Source organism: Ochotona curzoniae, unplaced genomic scaffold (assembly GCF_017591425.1).
Source record: "Ochotona curzoniae isolate NIBS_2020 unplaced genomic scaffold, NIBS_Ocur_1.0 scaffold_4505, whole genome shotgun sequence".
Lineage (NCBI taxonomy): Eukaryota > Metazoa > Chordata > Mammalia > Lagomorpha > Ochotonidae > Ochotona > Ochotona curzoniae.
Window position 1 is genome coordinate 8943828 of NW_024467118.1, and position 22568 is coordinate 8966395.

At 49.1% G+C, this 22568-nt stretch overlaps 2 protein-coding genes across 2 annotated transcripts in view; one reads left to right on the plus strand and one right to left on the minus strand.

Moving 5' to 3' along the window:
* Window positions 1-2833: 2833 nt before the first annotated feature.
* On the plus strand, window positions 2834-8771 carry MED28 (mediator complex subunit 28). Its single transcript, XM_040966001.1, has 4 exons — window positions 2834-3021; window positions 4713-4779; window positions 5413-5525; window positions 6665-8771. Exons 1-4 carry the CDS (start codon window positions 2863-2865, stop codon window positions 6860-6862), a joined length of 537 nt encoding a protein of 178 aa, XP_040821935.1. The 5' UTR covers window positions 2834-2862; the 3' UTR covers window positions 6863-8771.
* Window positions 8772-10273: 1502 nt separating this feature from the next.
* Window positions 10274-22568, minus strand: part of FAM184B (family with sequence similarity 184 member B) — an 80576-nt gene continuing 68281 nt past the window's right edge. Inside the window, exons 11-18 of the mRNA XM_040966323.1 lie at window positions 22309-22432; window positions 20833-20996; window positions 18186-18358; window positions 17356-17502; window positions 15450-15567; window positions 14058-14162; window positions 12939-13138; window positions 10274-11392 (exon numbers count right to left, since the gene is read on the minus strand). Of these exons, the coding sequence (XP_040822257.1) occupies window positions 11302-11392; window positions 12939-13138; window positions 14058-14162; window positions 15450-15567; window positions 17356-17502; window positions 18186-18358; window positions 20833-20996; window positions 22309-22432 (1122 nt within the window). The 3' untranslated portion in view covers window positions 10274-11301. The remainder of the gene's footprint in view (window positions 11393-12938; window positions 13139-14057; window positions 14163-15449; window positions 15568-17355; window positions 17503-18185; window positions 18359-20832; window positions 20997-22308; window positions 22433-22568) is intronic.

The following is a 22568-nucleotide window of genomic DNA, read 5'->3' on the forward strand; positions in this document are numbered from 1 at the left end:
AACCCGCTGTCCTCCTGAGGCGACAGCCAGTCGGCAGAATCCCGCTTGTGCAGATTTGGAACACAGACGCTCTCATTTACTGTTTTGGTTTAATGATTTATTTACAAGAATGTCAGAGACGGAGGTCTTTGATTCACTTGCAGATAGCACCAGCTATGTCTGGGCCACACCAAAGCCACGAGCCAGGGACTTCATTTGTCCGCCATCAGTGGCAGGGGCCCAGGCAGTTGGACCGTGTCCTACGGCCTTCCCAGGAGGAGTAACAGGCAATTGGATTGGAAGCAGAAAAGTAAGGGTTAAATGGGTACTCTGACATGGGGTGCTGGCATCAAAGCAACAGCTTAACCCCTATTTACATCAGATGAATCAAATTATGAATAGGAGCAACCCTGGGGTTTTTTTGTTTGTTTTGATGACTTAAGGCATTTGACAGGAAAGACTATTGTAGTTATTTGTAACATTTAAAAGGTTCGACACCAAAAAGGATACTATGTACCTAAACTGGCTTATGGAGAGATTATGGCAATAGACTTACGTATTCATGACATTAGAATTAAGAAAAATCAAGCGTAGTAGGTAAACAAGTTCCTCTGGGTATCCACATGCAGGTGGACTCAGAACACCAGAATAAAACACCTAAGTGATTCTGAATGCCCAGGATGGTAGTCACACCAGGCTTTCTGGCAGAGGTTTTTTAAGGATAATAGAATTCTGGTATAGACTAGAACGTAGAGTACAAAAAGGAAAGCATAGGTCCTGACTTCATGTTTTTTAACTAATCTAGTTGAGATGAAACCAAGTGTTTGCTGTATATGCATCTACCCAGTAGGTAGTTTACAAACCTCTGTGGTCCTCAGAACTACACTTTGTATCCCATCTGTACCAGCTACGACTAGGTAGGAGTAAGGAGAGCAACAAATCCAAACAAAAGGTGCAGGGCAAATGCAGTTTACTCTTAAATGAGTATGTTTGAAGGATTTTTCACTTAGGTCCCACATGTGCCGTACCAGTGTAAGCTGAGGCTGCAACAAGGGATAGGAGAAAGTAGACGAGCTAGGTGCATTGCCACCCTGATAGGAAGAGAAGGGAGACAGTTTATGAACTTGAAAGTAGGACGGGTATAGAAAGACTTTGTGACCCTAGAAGGTCAGCGAGCACAGGATTACAATGGATTGGATAACATTTGTAAGAGAACAACTAGATGGATGCCATTTGTGTGGCTGATTGGATATCCTTTGTATGAGAACAACCAAATGGATACCTTTGGTATAATTGATGGTTATTTGAATGAGGAAAACTGAGTGGATTACATTTGAATGAGAACACTGATGAAATATAGAAAACAAAAAGCTACAAGAGTATAGAAACAATTGATGGGTTCTGTTGATAAGCTCAATACCTCCTCCCTTATCCCATAAGACCCCCAGTAGATGAAGTCTGAGGCCACTAATAAACTTCGCTTTCAACCATCAGTCAGCTCTGCGTCAAGTCCATCGCTGCAGGACAGCGACACACCAACAATATTAAGTCCAGCACCTCCGCCTCAACACAACACACGCATGGCCTTGAGCACTGAATATAATGCAATTTGTGCACCCTGGATTTGGGGAGAAGGTGCACATTCCAAGTGTGCAGTGAAGCCTGTACTATGCCTCCTGCTTTTATTTCTGAATTTCTACTTATTCACAGTATATGACAAATCACTGTTGGATGTCAGTCTTGATTAAACAAATGGATGAAAGCCTTGGGACCCTGCACCCACATGGGAGACCTGCAAGAGCTCCTGGCTCTTGGCTTTGGATTGGCACAGCTTTGGCAGATGCAACCACTTGGGGAGTGAATCACTGGACAGAATATCTTCTCTGTCCTGCTCTCCGTACATCTAACTTTCCAATAAAAATAAAATAAATCTTAAAAAAAAATGAAGCAGCCAGACCTTGACTTAACCCACTGTGCCAGAACACCAGCTCTCAGTACAATTTTAATAAAAAAAATATTAACGTACCAATTTATTATTTTTAATGAATAAAATTTCTCAGCTTCAATTAATATTGGATATAACCCATGTCAACAAAAATTTGGAGTGCTCATTAGTTACCGGTAGTGTAAATGGGTCCTGAGACCTAAAAAGTTTAATTCCCTGCTGGAATTCTCTTCCGCTACCTTCCCTCAGCGTGTACTGACTTGCCTATCAAGGCCAGGGAGTTCTGGATGTCTGGAATACTGGTGAGACTTGTAAGCTCTGACCGAATGACAGACTCAGCCAGGAACAACAAAATACGTGCAAGGTAACTGCAGATCTTAATGTGCAGTGGGGAAAATCAAGCAAGCTTAAGTGGCTGAGATGGACGGTTGAACGTAGGCGGGGGCGGGGAGGCGGGGAGAATGACCTTTCAGAGCCGAGCCCATTGCTGCAAGGTCGCTGCTGCGCTTCTCCGGGAACCGTTACCCAGGCTCTCTGCTCTAGCCCCACAGGCCTCTTCCAGATTTCTTAAATGCTCCCAGCAGGAGCCTCCATTTAACTTTCACTTTAGCCACAAAGCGACTTCACTCATCGCCACACCCAAATTAAGGAATTTGACCTGTCCTGTTCCTGCGAGAACGAACATTTGGTATGCAGCAATCACTCAGTAAGTGAGGAATTTACTAACAGGTAAGCTGAGCCGGGAGACAAAAGCTGACTCGGCGAAGTCTGCGCGCTGAGCAGGGGGAGGAACCGGAAGAATCCTAAATCTGATACTCGGCATCCAGCCGCGCCTCGCAGGGTTCGTTTTATCACGTGACAGCGGCGCGCCCTTGTCACGTGACCCGCGATCTGGATCTCGCGCAGGCGCAGTGGGTTTTCCGCGCGCCATTTCAAACATGGCTGCCCCGCTGGGTGGTATGTTCTCCGGGCAGCCGCCGGGTCCCCCGCCACCGGGTTCTGGGCTCCCGGGCCAGGCTTCGCTTCTTCAGGCAGCGCCAGGCGCTCCGAGAAGTTCTAACAGTACCTTGGTGGACGAGTTGGAATCATCATTCGAGGTAAAATGAGACTTGGGAGTCTCTCCCCCACGAGCTCAGCTTCGCTGCCGGTGCCCCCCACAGCTGGGGAGACCAAGGCTTAGAGGACGGAAGTGTGTGGCGGCGGGCTGCACGTTGAGTGGAGGCGGAGGCGTGCGCATCCGAGGTTTCTGTAGCTCTGCGCTCACCGTGGCGACCGGGGAGCCTTGCCGTGTCCCCGCGGGTGGAGTGGGGGCATCTCCCGACCAGCACAGGTTCACCCCGAAAGTCGCAGGTCTTCCCTGTTCCTGTTGGCCCGCTTGTTTTCGGTGTGGCCTTGGACGGCTCTGCGGCATGGAGTTGTTCGCGCTGTTTGATGGAAGGAGTTGAGGTCGGCATTCTTGATGCGGAAGGGAACCCTGGCGGCCCTCTGGGCCCATCCGCTCCCTTTGAGCATGGGGACACTGAGGTTTGGAGGGGCAGAAGCCAGATACAGGGTTTATGGAAACGAGGACGAATAGTTCCTCCTGACTTTCCAGGTGAAGGTTGTCTGCCCTAGAAATGTCTCCAAAACCCTTTTTTGTCGACCGTGCGTTTCCTTCCCCGTGGGACTGACCGAGTGTCTGTTGAGATCTGGTGATCACACGCGCACACGTGTAAGAGGGGAGAGGGGACGCGAGTTCCTGAAGTCAGATTTTGCCTCACCCTTCTGGTGGCTCAGCCAGCTCTGAGGGAGCAGTTGGTGGCTCCTTGGCTTTCTGCCTGGGATGTTTTCCATTAACCAGAGGTTTTATGAAGATTTATTCTTTCCTTTTGAAGTAACACGTATAGTATCCTGCTTTTCTACTTCGAGCTGTGACAGGGGTTCTCGTGGTCTCCTCTGTAAACCGGCTGGGGAAGCTGCACACCGGAGAATTTGTGGCTTGCCAAAGGGCCCTGGCTTCCAGGTGATGACCTAAGTGTGAGCCCAGGTCTCCTGTGTCAAGCCACATATAATTTGCTTCCTGCTGTCGGAGGTTTGAGGGCTTTGCAGTTTCAGCTCCACAGCCATCACCTCATTTTCTGTGCGTGAGTGTGTGTGTGTCTGTGGGCACGGGCGCGCGCTGCAAGCTGCCCTGGGTTGGACTCTTTGACCAATCACTGTCTAGAAAGAGTCCTTCCTTGACACCTGGTTGTCCGTGTGATGCCAACCTTGTGCTCTTAGAATGTCCCTTTACAGGTGTTTGTTAGACGTCTGTGTTCATTAACGTTACAGGCATGAGGACTGTAGGTGTCAGCACAGGCAGAATGCCCAGCACTGGCCAAGGTGGAAAGAACCCATGAGGAAAGCAGCTGATTGTGTGCACAACACTAAAGCTGGGCTGGAGGGTGGCACTTGAGCAGGGGAAGGGGCCTTGTGGAAAGTGGGTGCAAGGACAGCCTCTAAGGAGGGGATGGTCATCCTGAGGCCTGTAAGTGTGCGCAGGTGGGGCTGAGGTTCAGTGAGCTCATGGAGCAGGGGGTGGTATGAGAGACCGGCCGTGGCACTGGCAGAAGTCACTGGCCTGTTTGCCAGGTTCTCCCTCTTTGGCCCAGGTAACAAATGTCTTGCTAGAAAAGACTGTCAACACATGACTTCTCCTAGAGAAGGTATTTCTTACTCTGAGGTAAGGGTTTTGGTATATAAATGACTTCTCCTTAATCGTTATTGCATTGTTATTAATCATTATTCATGCACTGCTTGCATCACACAGGCTTGCTTTGCCTCTCTGGTGAGCCAGGACTACGTCAATGGCACTGATCAGGAAGAAATTCGAACTGGTAAGAGTTCTCTTTGTCAGTTGTCTTGCTGTTAGCAGGATTTCTCAGGGCTGAACTTGTACTTGGTCTGTCTCCGTTCTGCTTGATTCCTGAGAACAAAATCTGTACAAGTCACCTCTGTAAACTGCCAACTCCTTGTTTAGTTTATTAACGTCTTTGTCACTTACTAGATTTTCTTGCTGGTACTAGATGAAGAGGGCTAGTAGTGTGTGTGGTGCTTCAGCAGCATGCTCGTGTGCACACACATGCACACACAAGCTTGTATCTGTTTACATAAGTGTCAAAAACAGTAGGAGTCTGCTGAGTCTGCTGCGCATCCTCTTTTGCCCCTGAGGTCTGTCCTCCGAGATATTTAGATGTTTCATTTAAAATAGATGAGTCTGGATTTGTCTTTCTTCAGAAAATCTGTGGTTTTCATATATGAAAGTCTCATTTTCAGCTGATAAACGCTTCAGTTATCTGGTGTTTAGTAGTGGTTGCCCGCGAGGGAATAGGAGTCGGTAGAGCTGTGACTATGCTAAAACCACAGATCACATTGAGAAGGCATCTCTGTTAGTATTTAGAACTTTTATGAGAGACGTTATGTGTGTTTAATGTTTTTCTTAATATTTTGGTCCTTTTTTTTTTTTTAAGGTGTTGATCAGTGTATCCAGAAATTTCTAGATATTGCAAGACAGACAGAATGCTTCTTCCTGCAAAAAAGATTGCAGTTGTCTGTGCAGAAGCCGGAGCAAGTTATCAAAGAGGTATAAATGCACTGTTCTCCTTCACTTCAGAAAGAGCAAGCCTAGGATTCCACTTACGCTGAAGTGAGATGAGCTATTCTGTGTTCAAGCGGCACTTTTAAGATGAGTGTAGCATGGTGGCTGTCAGTATCTGTGCCCGCCTGGACTGGCGTAGAGCCAGGCAGAGGGCAGTAAGAGGCAGATCTGCTTATTTGTGGCATGTGCCGGTTTCCATGGAGGATTTTTCTTAAAGAGAAAGTCCTACTAAAAGGTACTAATGTAGGTGGCTAACTCATTTAGAACTGAAACCTGTGACCTGGGTCCCCAGTTGCTTTGCCCACGAGAAAGGAGTCACTTGATTTTGTTCAAGGAATGGGAAAGTAGATTTCTTAGACCCAGACTCCTTGAAACTCAGGATGACATTCATCTCAGTTGCCCAGAACTGGGGCTCTTGGGAGTGGACAGGGCTGCCATGAAGAATCAGAAGCTCCAGTGGCACTGAGTGGCTCAGAGCGGAGTCTGCCTCTGAGGATGGAAGAGTGAAGACCTGTCCTACCCAAAAGGCCACTGGGTGCTCAGAAACATTGTATTCAGACCGTGGATTTTGCACTGTTCTTGAAATGGCTGTTCCCACAAGCTGATCAGGTCATCAAAGGGGTGCATTTTATTCATGATACCTGATGTTGAAAGGTGATTGGAAAGAAGATGATCTTTCTGCAGTCTGTCATTTTCTGAGGTGAACCCTTGAACAGCAGTGCAGACATGCTGGAGCCAGGTCACAGCCATTAAGGGGGATGTGGATCCCTAGGAACAGTTGGCTACTTCTCAGTGTTTGAGATTTTCAGCGGTAGTAGCCTTTGAACAGAGGCTCTGGCTGGTGGGGCAGGGGTGGGAAGGTAACTGAGGACTTGTTGGCTGACCACTGGTGCCTTTTGTGTTCTGTGACTCGTGTTACTGCTTACTGAAAGAAGAGTCCTTAAAAAAACTGTCAGAGTTGGGCAGGTGTCTTCCATGAGTTAATTCAGAGCTGGAGCCGAGCAGAGTGATGGGCTTAATATTGTTTAACAGATTCTCTTGGTTTTGGATTTCCTTCTTATGCTGGGAGCTGCATTCATTTCTGCCGAGTTTTCTCTGATTCATCCCGTTGTCTCTGTGTCTAGGATGTCTCAGAGCTGAGGAATGAGCTGCAGCGGAAGGACGCGCTGGTGCAGAAGCACCTGACCAAGCTGAGGCATTGGCAGCAGGTGCTGGAGGACATCAACGTGCAGCACAAGAAGCCAGCTGAGATGCCGCAGGGCTCGTTGGCCTACCTGGAGCAGGCGTCTGCCAATATCCCTGCCCCTCTGAAGCCCACCTGAGGCCATCTGGGCACGCTTCTGCCTCACAACCTCCCCTGGGGCCTTGGAAGAACTCTTTGCTACATGATGGGATGATTTGGGGAAACTCTTTGCTCCTTAACAAGATGATTTGGGGAAATTCTTTGCTACACAATAGGGTGATTTTAGTTCTAGCCTGCCAACTAAAATTCACCCCATTTTTATAAATTATTCATTTCTTTCATACTTTATAAAGTGGGTGTAGCTTTTAACAGAATAGTTTTTTGTGTGTTGTGCAAAGGTGAGACTGAAAATATTGACAGTTTGTTTTGTCTGTATGACTTTGTTTTTCCAGTTAGTTTATGTCATCTGTGAATGAAAATAGCCTGGGAACCTGGGGAAAGAATTTTGGCTTAGGGTTTTTGGGTAATTACCCTTCAGGCAATCTAAAAGTAAAAACTAAATTATGTTTAGACTTTGAACTACCTCAAGAGGAGGAATCTAATGTGACCACATCTGCAGTGCCTCCAAGGCATTCCAGAAGTGGGTGTTTTGTAAATAGGGCAGAAGGAGATACAAAATATTCTGGGTCAGGATTGCAGTGCTGCAGAGGTCCCTAGCTGACACTGCTTTTGTTTGGGTGTGTTTTGTGTGGTGCTTGCTTTCACTGGGGGAGGAGGTGGGAGGAGCAAGCGCTGCAGAAGTGAACCCATGGTAGGAAAAGGGCTGATGGTGCTGTCGATGGTGCGGTAGCTGGGCAGGGGAGCAGCAGTTTAAGCTTACTCTGGTGGCCTCCAGGCTGCAGTATTGCTTGTTTGTATTTCGTTCATTTGGAGCTGAGATGCTGGAGTTGATTGTGCAGGGCTGTGGCTTTGGACCCAGGGCTGGGCCTCGGGCTGCCCCAGGAGCTGTGCAACCCAGTGCTGGTGGGGCGTGCAGCCTCTTGGTGGGTGAGGTTCTCCCTCTCCTGTTGCACCCATGGTTTTATGAATTACGTCCCTTCTGCCTGAGTGTGCATTTCACTGCCTTCCACACCTTGTGTGGCTCTGAATCTTAGCTGTTCTGTTTTCCTTGGCCATGAATGCTCATTGATGTTCTCGCCTACTGGTGCCCTTCCCCCTGCAGCCAAGGACACAGGCCTCTCCCCTCTCCCCATCTGGCTCACCCTAAAGGTTAGGGATTCAGGCTCTGTGAGTCACTCTGTATGCCAGTTGGTTCCTTGATTAAGGCGAGACTGTGTATTATTTATCGTTGCTCATGTTTGCTTGTGTGTGTGCTGTTTGTCACCTGGTCCTGACACCCAGCTGGAAGCCAGCAGATCACTGAGTTAAAGCCTAAACAAGTTGTTTTTGCTCCTTCTGAATGGGGAGGGGGATTAACTTGGTTGTCTCAGGCTAATTAGCAAAGCTAATTAGAAGTGCTAAACAGTTATAAATTTTAAGTTTTGGTTCTTTAGTAAGAAAGGTGCTCAGTGAAAAGATTGAGGACGATGCTACTTGGTGCTTACTGAAAATGTTTTTAGTTGCCATATGTACCAATTACTGCCATTTCTTTATTTTATTGAAATATTTGTACCTGTTATTGCCATTTCTTTGTTATATTGAAAAGTTTTAAGTAAATATCAATTTTTCAGTGTTGTTGGTTTGTCAATATATTTTTCTTTCTAACAGCATTCTGCTTGTTAGACAAAGGAACCATCTCAAGCTTTTGTCAACAAGATGTTTGCTAAAGCTTTTAGGACATGGCTTGGAATGCTTGCATCCTGTGTTGAATTGTCTCAAGTTCAAGTCCTGGCTCTGCTTCTGAGTCCAGCTTTCTCTTAATTTCTGCTTTCTGCTCTGGGAGGCAGTGGGTGATGCCCTGTGTGGATAGGTCCCTGCTACCCACGTGGGGCCCCCGGGTTGAGCCTCCGCTTATGGCCTGGTTGTTTCTGATGCAGGCTTTTGGGGAGTGAACACAGGGATGAGCTAACTCCCATTCCCGTTCCCTTTCAATAAATAAATAAATAAAAGAAATTGTTTTACTGGCATCCTCTGGAATCTGTTACCTTCCCAGTACATTGGATAAGCCTATTCACAGCAGCTTTTCCTTTCCTGTCCTTTTGTAAAGTACTTACCCCATATAAATCCTACCTGTGTGCTGGGTTTCCTGCCACTTGCCTTCCCTAGCGCCTGTCTCCTTCAGGAGATTCCTCCCCCTTGTCAGTCCACTAGACTTCCTCGTAGCTCACACCGATCCTTGTCCTTTCATCTCATTTCCTTCGATCGTGGGCTGCTTATTTCCCAGCCCCTATTCAGCTTCCAGCTCCTCTCTGCTTCTGCTGCACTCATGGAGGCCAGGGGTGTGCTTGGGCCAGGCCACTTCCTCGCTGTCTGCGTGGACTCGTCATGGACAGTTGCACTGGAGCTGAGACCTCAGAGTTCTCTTGCCGTCTGACCCTCCTCAGTTTTCCTTGGTTTGCCTTTCCCAGCTGTCATACCTGTATCAGTCCAAAGTCCCTTCCTGTCCTCTGTTGTATGGCAGGGATTTGCCCTTATGTTAAGGGGCCCCCTTGGACATCTGCAACCCACATTGGGGTGTCAGGGCTTAAGTTCCAGCTCAACTTCTGTTTCTAGCTTCCTGCTCATGTGCACCCCAGGAGGTATCAGTGATTGCTAAAGTGGTTTAGTCTCTGCCAACCACATAGGAAACCCAGATTGAGTTCCTGGCTCCTGGCTTCAGCCTGACCTACCTTTAGCTGTTGCTGGCATTTGGGAGTAAACTACTGGGTGGATGAGAAGTACCTCTGTCTTCTGCCTTTCCAGTAACAAAATAAAAATACAATAAAAAAATGACATGCACGCATGTAAAATTTTGTTTGTAAATTACTCAGTCTTAGATATTTTGTTGAAGTATTCCAAGTGCAGTAGGATACCCTGGTTTTCATATTTTTGAAGCAAAAAAAAATGCATTTGGTTATTTCAAAGGCAGTTACAAAAGGGAGGGAGTAAGGGAGAGAGAAGAAAAAAAATACATTGATCCACTGGCTTACTTCCCAATTGACTGCAATGGCTAGAGCTAGGCCAGGAGCCTGGAACTCCATCTGGACCTTTCATTTAGGTGCAGGGACCCAAGTATTTGTGCCATCTTCCACTGCCTTTCCAGGCACACTATCAGGAGGCTGGATTGGAAGTGAAGCAGTGGGGACCCAGACCAAAACTCATGAGATGCCAGCATGTCAGGCCACAGCTTAACCTGTACCACAGTGCTGGCCCCTTGTTTCTTGTTCAATTAGATAGTAAATTTACCTTTTAATTTGTGAGTTTGAATTTGAATTGTGTGTTTCAAAATTACCTAAGCATGTAATTAGCTAGTTTTCCTTTAAGGATGATCTAGTTGAGATTAATACAAACAAGTTCTGTCTTCATCTGTTTGGCCTTTCTACATGGGAAGGTAATAGCAGTCTGAGCCATCTTTCTTGTCCAGTTGTTTAGTTTTATTCAAAGAGCATAGAATGAACATCTGCTTATGGGCCAACTGTTGGGCCAGCACCAAAGGTCTGAGAAAACATTTTGCTCACCACAAGTTGTTGGTATCAAGCCAGGGAGTGGACCAAGGGCAAGGTCAGCACCGTGAACAGCCTTTCCTCGTTCCCTCTTCTGAGGCCATGTGCAGTGGGAAAGCACCGCACCACCATGCAAAGGACCCAGTCCCAGTGAGTGGAGGTTCATGGATCTTCCACTTCAAATAACAGTCTAGAAACCTCCACAAGTAACCAAGTTGATGCCACAGTCACAGAAATTCAGATGCCTGTTGGGGCAGGGTTTGATCATTCCAAGAAGGTTGATATCTACCATATTGTCTTGCTTAATCCATCCTTGCAAAGCTCCTTTTGAGGTAGGTGTTACGTCCTCTGTAATCAGCTGCTTTCCTAGACCTAGGCAGTCAGAGTGCTAACTCCAAGCAGGCCATAGGACATTCCTAGTTCATGTGTTATGGTTGCTCTTTTCTAATTCACTTTTGTATTTATTTTGAGCTTTGTTTTACTTTCATCCTTTTGAGGTCAGATGTGCATTTTGGAATTACATAATTTTAAATAGAAATAACTTCCAAGAGTGATGGCTGGCTGGCATCCTAAGGAAAAAATGAAACCACTTGTAAAGCAGACCATGGGAATCACAAAGTTTCATACGCATCAAATTGGAATACAATGTCAGAGTCACCAGAAACACAATGTGTAGGTCACAGTGGCATTCATGACATTTTCCTATTCCTGCTTTTTCACTAACACTGATTGGTTTGATCTAACATCAAGGCTTTTTTTTTTTTTTAATGAATTGAGGTCACTATGAAATGGTATAAAACATTAATGTCAAAATTTGTTTCGGCTATCATAAAGAAACCAGATTACAGGCATGTCATCTGTTTTTTTCATTCCTCCAATCAGACATTTTAAGAGAAATTTCCCTAAATCCTGTTTGTCATGTGTCCTAAAAACCAGTTTAGAAGGAGAAGTATTTAGTGAACCACTCCTGGTGGGCAGAGCCTGGCTTCTGTGCCTCTTTGGGTTCGGCTGTTTCACCATCTTGTGTCCTAAAAAAAAGAAGAGGTATGGTTTTGAAATGTTCAATGAGCAGTTTAATACCCTCTCATGTTTTTAGGGAATGGTAGCTGCTTTATCCATGTAAGACCCCTCGCTGACGTCTAGGGCTGGATATAGGGAGCAACAGACCCCAGTAACTGGGAACAAGTGACAGAGAATGGCAGCATGGTTTCGTTTAAGATTGAGTGGTTACTATAGTAATGAGGCACATTTTGCAACATTTATTACATATTTTAGGCGCTAACTAGACAACCCCATTTTAAAAGGTAGAAGAAAGAAAGGTTTTATCAACACAGCTTTATTTCAGATAGCTTCTGTAAGATGTTTACCTGTTTCAAGTTCTAAGGTCTCAGCGAGGCTATGAAATTAACCCCTGAAACAGTGGGCAACAGGGCATAGGTCGAGCATCTGTTATCTGAAATGCCAGAGACCAGAAGTTTTTCAGGTTTCACTGTTTTGAGATTTTGGAATATTTATATACATTTTATTCACCGAGCATCTGTAACCCAGAAATTCAAAGTGCACCAAAAATCTGAAGCTTTGTTTTCAATGATGTTTTACATTGTTCTAACTAAAACAGCCTTCACAAAGCTTCATACAGCACCATGAGTAAATGGCCTTACACAGAGGCACATCATAATGGAAGGACGCCATTGCTGGAGTCTGGAACTGGCTTTGGTAGTTCACTCAGGCGTGTGCTTGCCTTTCTGTGTCACAGTTTCCACTCCTGTGAAGGGACTAGACGTAGTCACTGCAAGAGGGTGATTCCAGCCCAGGACTCAGGAGCACCTGAGGGAGGGGAGCCAGGAGGAGGGCAGGCAGGGACCCTGGTACAGGAACATTTCAGAAGAGGCCTTTTCAAATGCAAACCTCAAGGCGCAGAACTTAAAATATTGTGTCTGCATGGGGTACTGATTGGGAGGGTAAATTAGTGAGCAAATGAAAAATAACAAGTTTCAGGAAGAGCTGCTGCAAGGAAAAGTAAAAGTTGTATATGAAGCCATTGTGCATGATCAATCCAATGTGCATATCACAAGGCCTCAGCAACACTAGGACCATGCAACAGGTTCACCTTAATGATACTCCTGAATTACAGGGAACATTCCATGCCTGGACCTCATGTTAAGCAAGTCCTGTGCATTGATAACTTTAGTCTGATGAGGCAGGTGCATGTTACCAGCATTTTAGAAGTGAGGAGGATACCCTGGAGAGTACAAGTGGGCTGTCAAAGAGGAAGGGATTCGTATCCAGATACCCCTGGCAGATGGAGGATATGCCTTCTGTCTAACCCAGACATTCACAGTCAGGTGAGCCAGTGTCCCTTTTCTATCCATGTATGAAATGAGACCCTGTGGAATTTGCACTTATGGTACCTTTCTCAAAGAATGATTCAATTCCCCTTGTAGCTCTGTTGTCATTTCTCCAAGGCAGGCTTGTTGTGCTGGTGTTTGCATCTGCCCAAATGCCAAGTGTCTAGGCAGGTGACAGAGAGGACCCTCATTTCCCTGGGGGAAGGGGCAATGGCTCACCACCCACCTTATGGCAGTTTTCACATCTGGAGGCTGGGTGAGCTTATAAGGCCGGCCACAGCTGGGGCTTGGGTCCAAGCTGGGTGACTTAGTTATTGGGGGGGCATTGATTCTGGAACTCAGATCTCCACTTAGAAAGTTCTTAGCATAAGAGGCGAGGTTTGGCACGCTGACCACTCGGCTGGGCACTTCCTCCATCCTCTTCTTCTGTTTGTGTGAAAGGAAGGTCAGTTAGTGTTTCCCCCAAAACATGTTGCTGCGAAACGAAGGCCCACCCAGACAGAGTGACCTGGGAGAAGCAGCAGCAATTTTCTTTACATAGCTATGTGTTACATTTTGGATGACTTTCTTACCCAAAACCTCTGCGATGGACATACTTTGTAATTCAGATTTTCCTTAGACTTCAGAAGGCAATGTGACATTCTTTACAACACCTGGGCCCAGCCTGTCCTCGAATGAATCAATAATTCTGGGGTGAAACTTACATAAGGGCAGTACAGAAATCTCATGGAAAATGGAATTAAAAGAAAAATGTATTTTGATGCAAAAACTTTGCAATCTGATTATATAAAGGAGTCTTCGAAAAATTCATGAAGAACATGGCAATGAAAAAATGATAGATTCTGAAATGTGGGGTTCAAAATGAACTTTTAATTCCATTTTCCCACAATTTTTTATGTATGTTTATATTTTATCACACAAGGAGGCATACATAAAAGTAATAAATGAAATCACATCAGTGCAGTCCTGTGAACAATTTAAAAAAATACCAATTTCTTTTAACTTTTAGGGTTTTGTGATAACAGACAAGAGACTTGCATGTTAATATGCTCATTGTTACAAATTAAAAAAAAGTGTCTCTCCTTCTCATCACCAGATAGAGCTATTAGCATAGAGACAGTTACTGTAAAAGATCTGGAAATTACAAAAGCTCATTGCAAAACCCACATAGAATCTGTCCAGTCAGATAGAAACACTGTGGATACTCTGGACTAATTCTTCTGGGTCTTTCCAGTGAATATCCCTCTGAACATAACTTTAGCCCATTAGTAAGCTGGGGGTTATCTTTAAGGAAACAAAAAGATCGGAACTGAGTAATTCATTAAAAGCAACAGAACCAACTTACCTTCATGGAAGGGGTCAAATATCCTGGATGAGGATTGAAAGAAAAGGACCGGTTCCGATGGGACACTGGGCTGGGGAAAGCTGCACACTGCAATCTTCTCTCTTCCTGGAAAGCAATACAACGGGGGCTACATGAGCCGAACTACACAGCACAGGGCTTGGTTTGAAGGAAAATGGCTGTGGGGGTACAATGTGGAGATGAGAAGTCCAGGGACGGAGAAGTTGGAGGATCCAGACACAGCCCGGGGACTTTGAACAAGCACCTTTAGCCCTGAGGGCCTCGTGTCCCCCAGCCCCTCCTGAAAAGGAAAGGGAAGTGTATGCATTGGAAAGTGAGACTCCAAGGATTCTTGGCATCCGATGGCAAGAACTTATGGCAGAAAGTTAATAATTATAGCAAAGGAAAATCCTTTGCTCCCTGTTTTACATTTGAATCAGAGACCTCTTACAACATGCAAACAAAATCTCAACTATATGGACAGTCCTGTTTATGTGTGTCATTGTACACTTCCTTCCCCTCCCGAAATGTTATTTTTAAGAATGCTTACGTATTTCTGCTTACTTGGAAGTCAATGAAGGACAGAGAGAGAAAGGTCTTCCAACTGCTCATTTAACTTCCAGCCTGCACATCTGAGCCATCGCCTGCTGCCTGCAAGGCTGCATTAGTGGGGAGCTGAGCAGAAGTAGAGTAGCCGGGACTTGAACCAGGGCCCTCACATGAGATGCAGGAGTCTGTGGCTTAATCTGATGCACCATAGTACCCCCCAGTGCCCAACATACTCCTTTGTAAACAAATTTGTGTGTTTTCTGTACAAAAACCCATACTTTTCCCCTTAAAATTAACTTTTCCACACTTAGCAAACAAATGATGATTCCCTAGTATTGCCACCTAATTGCCTAGCACCCTAACAGCATTCAGTTGAAGGGAAAGGTGTGAGCAGGCAGGGAAGGGGGAAGACGGTGGAGAGGCAGTCATTTCAAAGACATGAGCATCAGGCCTCGGCGGCTGCTGGATGCAAAATCAGGTGCCAGGAATGGGTTTTCTTTCTCCCTTACCAAAGGAGAAGCAACAACAACAATTTTTAAAAGTTGTTTGAGTGCACTAAGATTCAACAATAAGGCAAATCATTCTAGATATTCTCAAATTCTATAGCTTTAAAACGTTGAGCCAGTATCAACATGCGGCATGTGTTTGCTGTTGGATTTGGGAGAAATACCTTCTGCTTCCTATATTAAGTTTTAGTGCATTTTTTAAATGCCAGAAAAAGACAAAGGATTCTTTGTAAGGCAAAATCTTAGGCACCTAGGAAATGCCAGGGGCAGAGGGCGTCCCTGGGGACCCTGCAGTGCCCAGGCCGGGCGAACCGTGAGACCTCAGCGCGGGGTGCCTCACCATGAGTTGCTTGATGGTGTCCTCTCTCTCCTTCAAGCGCGTCTGCAGGCGGCCTATCAGCTGCAGGTCCTCAGGCCTGGATGGCCCCTTTCCCGGCTTCTCTCCGGAATCTTTCAGTCTGTTCCAAGTCAACGTGCAGTGAGTTCCACTGAGAACAGTTCCTCAACCATGAGCCAGGAGACAAGCAGACCCCATGGGAATGCTGTTGTATGTTTAGCATGGCCAGCCCAAGCCCAGGCAACAATTATCCAGGACCCTGACTCCCGGTCTGACTTGCCCGTTCCCTCCAGGACCACGGCTCCTTTGTGCACCTATATTCTCACACAGCCAGCTTTGACAGCGGAGTGTGCTGCGGGGGCTAGAACCCTGGACAGGAGGATGTCCTTCCCCGCCCGCCCCCCATGACCGTGACTCCTCCTGCAGCCAGCAGGAGGGTACGGCACTTCACCTGGGAGTTTATGTGTGCTCTTTTACATGTGCGTGAAGCTGAGTGGTTAGGAGGGTTTAGTGACGTAATGGATTCTGGCACATAGCAAGTGTCCATTAGATGGTACCTGGCAACAGCTTTCACTACAGGTCTTGCATAATTTCTTTTGTATTGAAGATGGTGGAGAACCGTCTTCAAGAGGCTAAGGGACAGAGTGCACTGAGGTTTGTTTAGTGCAACACAGTCATGGGCTGGTGGCCTCATCTATCTGACCCTGGGAAGCTGCCATCACGTCTGATTGCTTCCCCCAGTCCCCGAGCTCCCCTGCTGGAAGCAGCCTTGTGTAAAGGTCAGCCAGGCCTTGGCACTCGTGCTCAAGCTTTGCAGGGGCTCCCAGGGCACTCGGAGCACACCCACCTGCTGCTCCTTCTCAGCCTCAGCCTCCCGCTGCTCTCAGCCACAGGCAGCAGGCCCTGCGGCCTTGGCAAGTGGTGTGCCATCTCTAAGTGGTTCATAATTTCCCTTACCTCCTTTTATTATTTGTTTTTAGAAAGTTTTTTTGGTTTTTGCTTTTTAGTTTAAAGGCAGAGAAAGAGAGATTGATTTTCCATCTTTCCATTTTCTGGTTCATTCCTCAAATAGCCCCAATGGCAGGTCAAAGCCAGGAGCCAGGAATTGTGCCACGGTCTCCCACATGGGTGTCAGGGGGCCAGGTCCTTGGGCCTTCATTCTCTGCTTCCCAGGCACATTATCAAGAAGCTGGATCAGAGAAGAGCAGCCGGGAGCCAACCTGGCACTCTGATGTTTGATGCCAGCAGTGTTGCAAGCAGTGGCTTAACATACTGCCTTACAACAGCAGTCCCCCGCCCCACCTCCTGCAAAAACAACCACAAAACCGACAAGAACTTACACACTCTCTCCTTGGACAGACCCTCATTTCCACCCTGGACACTTCTTAAACCCTTATCCTGTCTTTTCATCTATAATTTCTCATCAGTCTGAGACTGTAGTCTCTGTTTTGCTCTCTGCTGACTCCAGAACCTAAAACAATGCAGGGACTCGTAGTAGGTATACCACATACTTGCTGAGTGATTAGCTGCACGTGTGCATGCCTGAGGGCCCCTCGCCTGCCTTCTCTGCCTGTGGGAATGCCAGCTTCCTCCTGAGAGGACTGAAGGACGGCTGTGAAGACCAGGAGATGAATGACACCTGCACAGCAGGGCAAATGCTCACGCTAAAGTAGCCCAGGTCACGAGTTCTTCCCAGGATGGGGTTAAGCCACCCCACGAGCATGCTCATTCTCAGGGGCATCGCAGCCTCATAAAATGACGGGTGATCCACCAACCTGGTTTGTGTGCGCCTCAGGGGCTCCCAGAACGCAGGACTCGCAGATTAAAAACGGGGGCAGCCCAGGGACACTGGGATGCAAAGTGGTACACATGCTAGTTGCCCCGAACATGGGCCCAAGGCTGCACTTACTCAGCTTCCAGGGCAGCCAGCCGGGCCTGCAGCCGGGCCTGGGCACCGCTGAACTCCGCCACCATGGCCTGCATCTCCTTCCGGTGCTCCTGGCGCAACGACTCCACCTCCCTGGCCCGCTGGGCTTGCTGCTGCTCCTCCAGCAGCCTGCGGCGGAGAGAAGCACAGACTTGCCCAGGCGCCAAGCAGAGCTCCCCACACTGCGGACAGCTGGGGCGGCCTCGAAGGGCTGCACCCTGGGAGCCAGGAGAGCGCAGCCGCAGTGGAAAGGCAGCTGGACTGGCCGGGAGAGCAGCCTATCAGGCCAGCTGTCATCGTCGCTTCGTGGCCACCCCGGGCACACTGCTCCCGCTCTCTGTTAAGTGCAGGTGACAGCAGGCGCTCACCGTAAGTGGTTACTGCAAGGAGCAGGAGTGTTCACACCACTCAAGCGGCAGTGAGGTTGTTCAGTTTTTTGCTACCACTTTGTTTAAGCTACAAGCGGGCACTAGGGGGACCACGGATGAACCCAGTGATGTGCTGTCTTCATAGAGCGTGTGCCCATTTTTGTGCGACCTCATCCTAAAGCCTTTCCTTACCTCGAATAGGCTGTGACCCAAAGTAGTTTGGAGTCCCTATCCTCGTCCAACCTCTGTGCTCTGGGACCTTGCCTAGGGTCATGTTGGCCAGCCGTTCGCTGAGCTTAAGGGGTTCTCATTCCCCTACCCCCGACCAAGTGGGCTCCGGTGGGCTGCCTCTCAGAAGAGCCTCGGGCCCCGCCCAGTTAGGATGGGAGGTGACTCCACTTTATAGACCTTAAGCAGGGGCAGGTGGGAAGCTCCCTTACTCACCTGTGCTGCCCGCGGAGCTGCAGCGCCTCCTGCTGGTGCTGCTCCACCTCGGCCCGCAGCCGCCGCACTGTGTCCTGGAGCTGCGCGTTCTCCTCCCGCAGCCGGCACCGGGGGCTCAGCCCCTGCTCGCCCACACCGGGCAGGGAACTGACCTGGCCCGGGTGGCCAGCCCCCTGAGGATGAAGAAGGCAGCCACGAGAGGGGTGTTTTCAGGAGATGCAAGAACCAGGGCTGTGCTGCGGAGGTGGTGGAGACCCGCATGGCTCCTTCTCTTCCTGCCCAGAGCTATAGGGCCTCAATGATTTCCTACCCTGGGTTGGCCAGGGCCAGGCAAGCAGCGCCCTGCTCAGGAGTTGCATGCCCTGGCCTCTGCTTGGAGCACCCTCTCTGTTCAGCAGGGGTCCCGGTGTGTAGGGTGACATTGAACGAAGTCCACGACTACACGCCGGGTGCAACCACCTGGGCCGTCTGTCTTCCCTGTCCCTCACTCCTTGCACAGTGGCTGGTATGCAGTAGGTCCCGCATAGGTGCTTGCTAAGTGACATGATGCCAGAATGTCAGGGGTTTGTGTTCAGCGTTAAATGAGATCAGATGTCACTCCAGCCTGGTGAAGGCTGGCATGTCCAGGCTCACTGGAAGATGCCTGGGTTTCTGAGAGCTGAGTGTTCGGCTGACTACCCATGGGAACTGACCAGCTCTGCACCGGGAGGGCCTGCTTCCTGCCCTTGGGTTTGAGTGGGGTGAAAGGCTCATGTGCACCCATTGGCACGGCAGGTGCACAGCAAGAGCCGGAGCAGGGAGGCAGCCCTCTCCTGACCCATAAGGAGGCAGGGGCCAATGGGCCCTTCATGTCCGTGGCCAATGTTCCATTCATGTCCCCAGGTGTGCCACACCTGAGTGTTATTTCACAGGGCTCTAGGGAAGGTCCCTGTAGGATGGAACACCAGTGATCCGAGTGGCTTGAGTGGGATGACTCCTCCTGCTGTGGTCCCGAGCCATCCCCAGTCCACTCGTGCTGCCTGGGCTGTTCCTCACTGTTGGTGCCCCTCTCAGCTCTGTTTTTCCCTGAGGCCACACCATTCCTCCTAGAAGGCTCAAGGCCTCCCCCATGTGATATGAAGATGAGAGGCTGGCACAAACCCAGAGCTCCCTGGCTTCCCCTATGGGACCCTCTGGCGAGCACTGATTCCTGGTACTCTGGTCCCCAGCTGTCCTCGTCCTGCGTGTCCTCTGTCCTCTTCCATCGGCAGTGGAGGCTCCCACTGACCTAGACAACACCTGTTAACCCACTGGGCTAAACACTCTGTAAATCCTCACGTTCTATTATTTCTCCCCAAACACAGAAATTGTTGTTCAGCACTCAGTACCAGCAAAACATGGCATGTATGATCCCAACCTGTCATCAGTCCACACCCACTGATGCACACCCTGCTGTCTGCTTTGCACTGGGGGTGGCAGTGAGCACAAGAGGGGGCGGGGCACATAGGGTTTGTTCTCTGAAAACTCCCAGCCCATGTCAGAAAACAAGAGCATTCCTGTGGGCCCAGCATAATAACCTAGTGGCTAAAGCCCTTGCCTTGCACACGCCCTGGGATCCCATACGGGCACTGGTTCTAATCTTTGCAGTCCTGCTTCCATCCTGCTCCTGCTTGTGGCCTGGGAAAGCAGTCAAGAATGGCCCAAAGCCTTAGGCCCTGCATCAGCATGGGAGACCCAGAAGAAGCTCCTGGCTCCTGCCTTCAGATCAGCTCAGTCATCGGATGGAAGATCTTTCTTTTTGTCTCTCTTTCTCTCTGAAACGCTACCTTTCCAATAAAAGTAAATACATCTCAAAAAAAAAAAAAAAGCATCCCTACATGACAGGCAGACCCAGGTTGTCACCACAGTACTCCGGGCGCTCAGCAGGTGGAGAGGGCTTGGTGCACAGGAGCGGGGTAGGGGTAGGGTGGTGGGAAGGACCCCCGCAAGGAGGGACAAGCTGCATGATGGGAAGGGACAGAGGAGGTGACCCAGGCAGGGGACAGAGGCAGGACACCTACCCAGGGGGTTGTGGCTGCAGGCACAGAGTTCAGCCAGTGGCAGAGGCTATTGGATGCCAGCCTGAGCCATACTAGAGGCTGGATGTGAGGGGCTGCTGCTCCCCAGCTTGGTTAGGAATTGTGGACTTATAGGGAAGGGGCTGAAAGGAAGAGCAAGGACAGTTGCTGGCGGGTCGCCTGAATACCCCATGCTGGCTGAGGGGCTGGATCTTTTTTTTTAAGATTTATTTATTTTTATTACAAAGTCAGATATACAGAGAGGAGGAGAGACAGAGAGGAAGATCTTCCGTCCAATGATTCACTCCCCAAATGAGCGCAACGGCCGATGCTATGCCGATCCGAAGCCAGGATCCAGGAACTTCTTCCAGGTATCCCACACGGGTGCAGGGTCCCAAGGCTTTGGGCTGTCCTTGACTGCTTTCCCAGGCCACAAGCAGGGAGGTGGATGGGAAGAACCGGTGCCCATATGGGATCCTGGGGCGTTCAAGGTGAGGACTTTAGCCACTAGGCCATGCTGCCGGGCCCAAGAGGCTGGGCCTTGACCAGCTTCTCCTGCCCTCCAGGAGCTGCTCCAAAGGGAGGGGTGTGGCCTGGGCTGGGGTACTGACCTCTGTGCTGAGGGTGTGGTCCTCCCTGTCGCCCAGATACTGGGTCACAGCCTGCCCTCCGCCCAAGCTGCCCAGTGTCTTCAGCTGGACCCGCAGCTCCTCCAGATCCTGCTGGTGCTCAGAGCCGGCCGCCTGTGGCCCTAACAGCTCCTGCCCGACGGACTCTGCAGAAGGAACAGCGGGAGGAGAGGCGACAGTCAAGGCTGGAGTCTGGAAGGCAGGGAAGAAAGTCTAGGAAGGAGGCACAATGGGCAGCTGCTGCAGGTTTTGGGTCCCAGTCACAGTAACCACAGCCCCATGTACAATAGCCCTGAATATGCCAAATTCTGCAAAATCATTCCCATCCAAGTGCCAACACATCCCCACATGCTGCAGCATGCCACCAGCTCTGTTTTATGAAGGGAGCCAGTATCAGAGTACGAAGTTTCCTAGGGCCGCACAGCTATGAAATGGTGAAGCAAGGCTTTAAGTCTTCATTCTCGACCCTCTGGGCCACTGCTGAGTGGCAGGTTAGAGTGAGATGGCCTGAGACAACACTTAGCCTGAGCACCGCAGCGGGAGGCCAAGGAATTAGCAAGTGACCAAGGAGGTGAGGGTCTCAAGCAGGCAGTGGTCTCCTTCCCATTGACAAACACATGAATCTGTATTGTTTAAACTGTATTCAACACGAGGATTCACCCATCCAATCACCCACCACCCCCCATCCTCCCATCTGCCTGTGTTGGTTCCCAAGCGCCAAATACCAGGCGCTCGAGTGCACACGCCCCTCCTTTCCTCTCACACACTGACCTAGGCTACAGTTGTGCTGTGTCACATGTAGGAATAGAGAAAACTGGGGGCAGGCATAGCTTGTACCCTCCCCCTGCCAGGCTCTCTTCCAGGCCCTTTGCACGCATCTGCTCACGGATCTTCACCTCTGCCCCGTGTGAAGGTGGCTCTTAACCTCATTTGCAGGGCAGTTAAGTAACTTGCCCAAGGTCACACGGCCCCTGGGTGTTGGGCACTGGCTTCAAACCAACCCAGCAGGTTTGAACCCCCAAAACATCTCTGCCTCCATTAGAATATTTTGGGTGTGGTTGTTGATGTGGAAGCTGAAGAGGGGCTGTTTCCTGCCGGGATAAGGAGGGAATGGGCAGAGTAGGCAGGGACCTGCGGGAGCATAGAGATCTGAGTTTCCCACTTTAATCCTCTGAGAAGCAATGAGAGGTTGAAGCAACCGCAGAAAGCCCCTCTGAAAGGCTCTCACTGCAGACACTGTTTCTAGTCTCTCATTTAGGGCACATAGGGCAATGGAGGAGGTGGGGCAATTTTAACTGTATTATGGAAAAGGAAAATGAGGTTCACACTGACCCAGTTGGTGGCAGAGCCAGGCTCATCATCACCCTGGCCTCCTGCCCCTGGGCCCCACCCTGTCCCTCAGCTTCCAACTGGTCACTATGCACGGTTGACTGCCCTGCATGACGGTGGGCTGCGTACCTAGCAGCAGGCCGTGCTGTGTCTGCATCTTCTCTTGCCTTGCCTTCTCCTCCAGGGTCTGGTGTGCTTGCTGTTGGATCTGGAGGCTGTGGCTGGATTCCTTCTTGGGGTGCTCCTCTGTGGCCTGAGGTCACACATGGGAAGAAACAAGCATGAAGTGAGCCCATAGGCAGAAGGCCCCTCCCCTCTGACAAGCTCCCACCAAGACCCAGCAGAGTATGATGTATAAGACTACAGTGAATGCTCCAGCAATGGCCTGG

Bases quoted from the DNA above. Each gene is read 5' to 3' on its own strand.
- MED28 (XM_040966001.1), top strand. From the start codon at position 2,863: ATGGCTGCCCCGCTGGGTGGTATGTTCTCCGGGCAGCCGCCGGGTCCC. The intron at 3,022-4,712 runs GTAAAATGAGAC...TGCATCACACAG, and splicing joins AGTTGGAATCATCATTCGAG to GCTTGCTTTGCCTCTCTGGT. The intron at 4,780-5,412 runs GTAAGAGTTCTC...TTTTTTTTTAAG, and splicing joins TCAGGAAGAAATTCGAACTG to GTGTTGATCAGTGTATCCAG.